The 7830-nt window shown below is 34.4% G+C and overlaps 3 protein-coding genes across 3 annotated transcripts; 2 read left to right on the top strand and 1 right to left on the bottom strand.

Moving 5' to 3' along the window:
- Window positions 1-2651, top strand: LOC106618414 (probable ATP-dependent RNA helicase DDX43). Its single transcript, XM_014236164.3, has 6 exons — window positions 1-706; window positions 767-1269; window positions 1337-1727; window positions 1792-1932; window positions 1992-2092; window positions 2150-2651. Exons 1-6 carry the CDS (start codon window positions 182-184, stop codon window positions 2472-2474), a joined length of 1986 nt encoding a protein of 661 aa, XP_014091639.3. The 5' UTR covers window positions 1-181; the 3' UTR covers window positions 2475-2651.
- Window positions 2652-2669: 18 nt separating this feature from the next.
- Prim2 (DNA primase subunit 2) lies at window positions 2670-4981 on the bottom strand. The gene is made up of 3 exons (XM_070106120.1): window positions 4791-4981; window positions 4042-4716; window positions 2670-3979 (listed from the first exon to the last, which is right to left on the bottom strand). The coding sequence occupies exons 2-3, from the start codon at window positions 4446-4448 to the stop codon at window positions 2767-2769; spliced, it is 1620 nt and encodes a 539-aa protein (XP_069962221.1). The 5' UTR covers window positions 4449-4716; window positions 4791-4981; the 3' UTR covers window positions 2670-2766.
- Window positions 4982-5157: 176 nt separating this feature from the next.
- On the top strand, window positions 5158-7497 carry LOC106618418 (uncharacterized protein CG4951). The gene is made up of 5 exons (XM_036357486.2): window positions 5158-5306; window positions 5356-5688; window positions 5742-6475; window positions 6535-6757; window positions 6814-7497. Exons 1-5 carry the CDS (start codon window positions 5268-5270, stop codon window positions 6961-6963), a joined length of 1479 nt encoding a protein of 492 aa, XP_036213379.2. The 5' UTR covers window positions 5158-5267; the 3' UTR covers window positions 6964-7497.
- The last annotated feature ends 333 nt before the right edge of the window (window positions 7498-7830 follow it).

Here is a 7830-nt window from a genome sequence, read left to right as displayed (position 1 = left end):
TAGTATATGGATTGTGACAACGTATCCTCCGTGACATTCTTGCCTTCGTTCTTGGAAATATACAGTTTTGATCTACAAATTTCTGTCGATAAGGACATTTTACAGCAATCGCTTGAATTTTAGCCCTGGCTTGAATATTAAATAGATAAAGCGTTACGTTCACTTCGTATAAAGAAATAATATGTCGGACTGGGAAGAAGAAAACTGGGATGATGAAGCCCAAAACGTAGTCAAAGCGCCCGAAATATACAAAGGTAACCAAAATAGTTACCACAACACAGGTGGTAATGGTCGGAGAGAAAATTCAGATCAACATCATTCCTCGGAGGCGGCCAGAAAACGAACATCCCAAGTTCAAAACTACAGAGAAAAAATAAATATTCCTCATGACTGTGTTGGTCTGATTATAGGTCGCGGTGGATCCAATATACAACGCATTCAAAACAATTACAATGTACGAGTAGATCTCGATAAAAGAACTGGGTCAGCCTCAATTGGAGGGCAAAATGAGGAAGATGTAAAAGATGCTTATAGTTATATAGAACGTCAGTTGAATTCAAGTTCAAGAAATAACAGTAGTACTGTACATGGCAAACAAAACGACTTTATGTATAAAGTAGAACAAGAGGAAATAATTAATAAAAATGATAAAGATGTTCCGCATGAGGTAACTGAAATCGATTGGGGGGCTTTGGTGAAAAAATCGGTAAGCAGATGTAATTAACTGTAATTAGTATTAAAACTAATAGATCAATATACATTTCAGAAAGAAGCAAGTGCAAAACGTTGGGCTCAATTGCCTGCCTTGACAAAAAATTTCTATAAAGAAAATTCTGAAGTTACAAATTTAACTACCGAGGACGCTGTACGCATACGAAAGGAAAACAATAACATAACAGTATCACGTGTATTTAAGGAAGATGGCGTTTCAGAAAATATTCCAAATCCGATTTGGAAGTTTGAGCAATGTTTTGCAGCTTACCCCGATTTGTTAGAGGAAATTAACAAACAAAAGTTTGCGAAACCATCACCCATTCAATCACAAGCATGGCCAATTTTGTTAAAAGGGGAGGATATGATTGGTATTGCCCAAACCGGTACTGGTAAAACACTAGCTTTCTTGTTGCCCGCAATGATTCATACTGAGTACCAAAGTACACCACGTTCAGAGCGCGGCGGCCCCAATGTACTGGTCCTCGCCCCAACACGTGAACTGGCTTTGCAAATTGAAAAAGAAGTTCATAAATATTCATTCCGCGGTATGAAAGCGTAAGTGTTTTTAAGTCTAATTTTCTTAATAATTACTTTCCAAATTTAATTCTATAAATACTTCCAGCGTATGTATATATGGCGGAGGGAATCGCCGTGATCAAATAAACAACGTCCAATGTGGTGTTGAAATAATCATTTGTACTCCAGGACGCCTTAATGATTTAATCGAATCCAAAGTCATTGATGTGTCTAGTGTTACTTATTTGGTACTGGATGAAGCAGACCGTATGTTAGACATGGGCTTTGAACCACAAATACGTAAAGTGTTGTTAGATATACGCCCCGATAGGCAAACAGTTATGACAAGCGCTACCTGGCCACCAGGAGTTCGTCGTCTGGCACAAAGTTATATGAGCAATCCTATACAAGTATGCGTAGGTTCACTAGATTTGGCAGCCACACACACAGTTAAGCAAATTATAGAAATAATGGACGAAGGGGATAAGTATTTTGCCGTAAGCTATTCGATTTACATAAACCCGGTTCATTTACTAATATAAAACGTATTTTTTAATATAGATTAAGAGTTTTTTAAAAAATATGGAAAAAAATGATAAAGCTATAATATTTTGTGGAAAGAAGACACGAGCTGATGATTTGTCCAGCGATTTAACAATTGAAGGCTATATGTGTACCGCTATTCATGGTTCCCGAGAACAGGTATATATATTTATTTCTCTAATTTACATCTAACATTCCATTCATTATCTGTTTGATAGTCTGATCGAGAGCAAGCGATTGCAGATATTACCTCAGGATATATTAAAATATTAATAGCCACAGATGTAGCTTCCAGAGGATTAGATATCGACGACATAACGTAAATATTATGACTGGCATTAATTCAAAATTTAATTAAAATTCTTTAATTTCTTAGACATGTGATTAATTTTGATTTTCCTCGCAACATCGAAGAATATGTGCATCGCGTTGGTCGAACCGGTCGTGCTGGCCGTACCGGAACGTCTATCAGTTATATTACTCGTACTGACTGGGGTGTTGCTAAGGAACTAATAAGTATTTTGGAAGAAGCTGACCAAGATGTTCCATCTGAACTTCATGAAATGGCTGCCCGTTTCAAATCGATGAAAGATCGGCGTGCAAACGAATTATCAAAATGCAATTTCCGTGATCGGAATGGAGCCGGTAGTCGCGGTTACAATGGTGGTTTTCGCGGTGGTAACGGAGGCGGACGCTACTAAAGCAGTTATTTGCATTCGTACAAAATATTACTTATAATTTTTTATTGAATTTTTACGTACATATAGTTATACTTACATATGAATTGAAACATAACCCTAATTTTTCCTACAATGTTGCATTGTATACAAGTGATCGAGATATTTTCGTTAATAAAAATTGCCCTTACTGAAGTAAAATTCGCATAACATAATATCTAACGGTAAGCATGAGATTTATTATTATTATGACTATTTAGAAAAATAATGTTTATACTAGATGTTTGGTATATTTTTTTCAGTATCTAAATTTTTATTAACAATCTACTTGTATATGTGCAAGATCAAGGTCTTCATCCCATGCATTCTTTTCCGCTTGCAGGCTGTTGTAAGTACTCTCTTGAGATTCAGCTGTATTCCAGAGCTCGTCATCTTCATCGACGTTCATAACCTGTATATTTTCAGAGGCAACCCGCCTATTCCTATTAAGTTGTTTTGTATTACTTACTTTTTTAGTGGAGCGATTGCCCATCACATTTTGACTTTCTTCGAAATATTGATTCGGGTGGTGAACTCCAAGTTCTACAGGTGAATCGTGCATTATTTGAAAATACTTTCCACATGCAAGCTGATAATGGCCTTTTGACACATAGCTCATGACTTCTTGAACATGTACCGCAGACAGGCCATATGATGCAAGTTTTACTTTCAGCATACTTGCGTCATTTGTTTTATAGGGACATCCACGACAATCATCCTGGACTGCGTTCTCTTGGATTATCTTAAGGCAGGAATAGGGTGTATAACTGATCATTGAGCCCTTTTTGCCGTAATTGTGATATATGTTATATTCATAACGCTTCGCAAATTGTTCACCATCGATTTTCTTTGTAAATTCTTCTCGGAAAAACCGCAGACTATCCTCCAAAGTTACACCAATTCCTTTGAGGAAAAGACCGTACTGCATTCGTCCGCCGTGCTTAAGATGGTGATTTGTACGCAGATATTCATGGCAACTGCGCATGCATATTGGAAATGATTTTATTGAAAGTTGATCCAAAGATTCTGGTGACACAATTCCTTCTTTACTGAGGGCATAATCTTTACCTGTATATGAAGTATGTAATGATTTTAGTAAGTGAAATATGCGCTCATCTGCTTCCACCTCTCGTATTAGTTTTTGCGCAGATTGCAGTCCATGCTCAATTTCATTGAGCTGAATAACGGCTATAATTGAAACAAAATCATGTGTGTTTACATATGCAAACCCACTCTTCAAATAGCATCGTCGTGTTCGTACTAAGTCCAAAACCTGTGTAAAAGGTACTTTGTAAAAATCCAGCATTTCAATTTTGGATATACTCTGACCAACGGTACTCTCGTATAATCCATCTTTAACCGAATATTTTTGGGTATCGTTCAGTGGAACATACTCTAGTTTATTCAATTCAAGAAAATGTTTGATGTCAGTACCACTCATGGATGAAAATTTGTATTTGAAAAGTTCCATTTCTCGCGTCAGAAACCAACTGTTAAAGATTGAATATTAAAAATTAACTATTTTAGTTCCTGTTTTTTTTATTATACACACCGCTTCAGTTCTTCAGTGCGACAGTACGCCAACCGCAGGATAAAATGTGAAATGTAATCACGCCGCCTTGCTTGCAATTCTTGTTCATATTTGTTACTATCCGTAGACGGATTAACGCTGTTGCCCATACAAAGTCGCAAGTAACCTCTCAGACCTTCTCGATTCAGCTCAGTGTTGATTGATTCTTTCCATTCGTCTGATAAAAAACGAAGGTTTTTAGAATTTGCTTGCTCCAGAATACGTAGTACTTTGAGTCGTTCTAGAGCCAAGTCTTCGAATTCGTTAATTTTAATGTCTTCAATTGGTGGTGTTCGGTAAAGTGCAACATTATGTGGATACTTTATTTCTAGATTCTCGTACTGTGGTTTACGTACTAACCGTGCACGCGTTTTTCGACGAAAATCCATTTCTATAACACCTTACTATTTATTATATTTTTCCACTCGTACTCGATATTCGTATTATCCAAAAATTGTTCCGCAAATAAGGTTTTGTAAAATTGGCGCACTCTTTGACAGTTGAATAAATTGTTTACATTCTCATAGTTTAATGTCATCGTTGCTGAGAGTCCAGCAACTTAAATCGAGTTTTTCTGTCATTCCTTTTCATAAAATTTTCTCAAATTTTGTGCGGTTCGTCTGCGCAACACTCACGCAACAAACTTTCATTTGTATGCTGGGATGATGGTCACAAATTTTGCATGCAATGAATTACCATGAGTATGGTAGAACAATATGGATAATACCTACCCGCTTAATAGTTTCAAAGAAATACTTAAGTCGGGAATTCCCTAATCCACCAGAATGTATTGAATATCCGCTACTAATATTATCAAGGCCAAATTTATAACAGGAATTTCTTAATCTTTTAGTATTAAACTCCCATAATTTTTTTAATCCATATTTTTTCCAATTCTTGTTTTAAATAAAATGATATTCGAACTAAATTCTTTGCAGTTATGCGGTTTGTTATTGAAAAATCAAATAGAATTTTGAGTATGTTAATTTTCTCCTTTTTTACCGGTTTTAAACCGGTTTGGGTTACAAAAGAGTCTGTGTGTAAAGTGGCATATATTCTCTCATTCTTGTTATTTTGACACTTTATTTTTAAAACAAATCAATTGACAGCTTTCGTACTTTGAAGAAATAAGTGAGATATTGCATTCTTTTGAATTTGGCGGCTTTTTTTTCTCAAATCATTCCAACATATTACTTTCCATAGAAATAATGCGTATTGTCAATTCGTGCATATTGGAATTACGCGAGGTAAGTCATTAGTTACATATATTATTCAGATATAATCGTTGTTTTATAGCACAAAGGTAAAAGAATTGTATGCAGTCTAAAATTTGAAAAGTCATCGGATGAGAGTTTTAATACAGTAGAACAACGGAACTTCCATTGGTTGGATAGATCAGATTGGAGAACATTTGACGTTCAGTTAGAAAAGATAATTAGTAAACTTGAAAAGAAGGAACTCGAAGAGAAATCTTTTCAATTAAATGATATAATTGATGTTGTTGTTTCAATTTCCTCAACAAATGTGAGAACAATTTCTAAGCTTTTAGGTCATGAATGTTTTGAAAAGAAAGATTATCCAATATCCTTAAACTGCGTATTTCGAAAACAATCTGAGAGGAAAACTAAGGTAAGTAATTTGAAAAATTAAATAAGTTAAGCTAAAGATTTTTTGTTTTTCAGATATCTGCCGATGTTTGCAGAGACTCACAAAACTTCCAGAAATTGAACGTATATAGTTCTACAAATGTTGATACAAGTAACCATTATGGCAGTATTGCTCAACCAGATATAAATTTAAAATTTTTGAAAGAGAAAAATATATTTTCAAACTATAGTAGTGATGATATTAGTAGCAGTGACAAAAAGTTAGTCCGGTTTAAAAATGCCAAGCCGAGTTTGAATGATAAGGAAAAGACTAAAAAGCGTCTTTCAGTTAATATTAAAGCTTCACCAGATGATGGCATCGACTTACAAAAATATGACATACAAAGAAAGAAGCTTCGTTCCCAGTGTACGTCGGCCCGAAGAGAAAAAATTAGTCACGTAGGCGTTGGTGAACTTAAGGAATCTTTCAATTCCTATGAGGAAAGCGATGATTTAATTGGGGAATCACCAGTCGAAATAAGGTCAAAAACGCAAGAAACATTCCTAAAGGCGAAACCAGAACAAAGCCCAAAATCTGACAGTTTACGCTGTCGGGAAAATAAATCAAATAATAAATGGCTGACTAAGAAGGAACCTGAGGAGTTGGTTGTATCCAAAAAGAAATCTAAACTAACTAAATTCAAAGTAAAAGCGCCCAGAGAAATTGTTACAGATTGCCAGCATAGACAAAACGAACAAATTAAGGCTAACAAAAAAATGAAATCATTTTTGGAACAAATAATACAGGTGCCAAAGAAGGTGAAAATTTTGTAAGTAGACGTGATTATTCTTAATACTTTATACATTTAAATATTATCTGCCAAATCAGAACTCTCAACAATATGGACAGTGACGAAATTTTAAATACTTTTCCAAAATATAAAAATCAGCTTGATGCTATTTTTAATGAACTGCGATCGAAACCAAAAGTATCCGGATACAATGGAATTAACCACTATTCAGTTATTGAACTAATAGATAATGAAAAACAACTAAAAATGATGCACAAACTCGGTGAAGTATACGAAAAAGACGCAGATGGTCTATCCATGGTAAATAGAAACGTTCTATTTCCAAATACTTGAATTAATTTCTAAATCTTAATTAGTATCCAATGCTTTTCGCGAACGCCTTGATGCCCGAGTGGTTAGTAAATATATTTAAGGATAAGTATCGTTTTTCCTACAGCGAAGCAGTGACTCATTTAAATAAACAGCGACTTTATATGCAATACATGGCTACAGATGATCACTATTAGAAAATATTATATTTTTTCTTTTATTATCAATGTAGAGGATAAGGAAAATTTGTAATATTTCGTATGAATTTACACTACACAAGTCTTACGAAAACACGGCTTGAGATAATTGGTATTGTTGTTGTTGTTGCAGCAGAAAACATTCCTGAAGTAATTTCAAGGAATGGTGCCGAGTTACTTACCATTTACCCGATTGTCGTGGGAAAGACACATGTAGAGAATAATTGTTTTGATTTTATTCCCGATAACGTTAGAATAGAGAAAATATTAAAATACTTAAAATAGAGAGTAATTATAAGACTTAAAGGTGGATCAGTCATTGTCTAAAATTAATTAAAACTAAGGATATTCAAGTTACAAACTTTGAAAATATATTTGGTAAATGGAGGAAATATCCAAAAATAAGAAATAAATGTAAGGCCCATAATAAATAAGAAAGATGACATATTCACATAGACCAAAAAGAAATAATCACATTCGAAGAATATATTGCTTTGGCTATGGAAAACTTAAATAAACTAGTCAATACAGCGATTTGTACTTGAGGTTTAATTTTGAAAATGATTGACACAAATAATTGTTAATTGAATTGTTTATGTTTAGAAATATGTTTTTTATTTATGAATTGTTTCACAATTATAACATAATTGAAATAAAAACTATCCTATCTTTTAAGTTAGATCGAACTGAGTTCAGTAGTTGAGAAGTTTACCCCGGAGAAAACGGGGCACGTAATTTTTCTATACAGTGAAACCTCTACTTGTGGACACCTCCAATTAGCGGACCCCTATCTTAACCGGTCAAAAAATTCAAGAACCAAGTTTTACTTTGGGTTTTCAGAACAAATTCCTCTCTAACAACCGGAGA

The sequence above is a fragment of the Bactrocera oleae genome, chromosome 2 (genome assembly GCF_042242935.1).
Source record: "Bactrocera oleae isolate idBacOlea1 chromosome 2, idBacOlea1, whole genome shotgun sequence".
In the NCBI taxonomy this organism is placed as follows: domain Eukaryota; kingdom Metazoa; phylum Arthropoda; class Insecta; order Diptera; family Tephritidae; genus Bactrocera; species Bactrocera oleae.
Note: the sequence above shows the minus strand (reverse complement) of the source record. Positions and strands in the feature narration are given on the sequence as shown.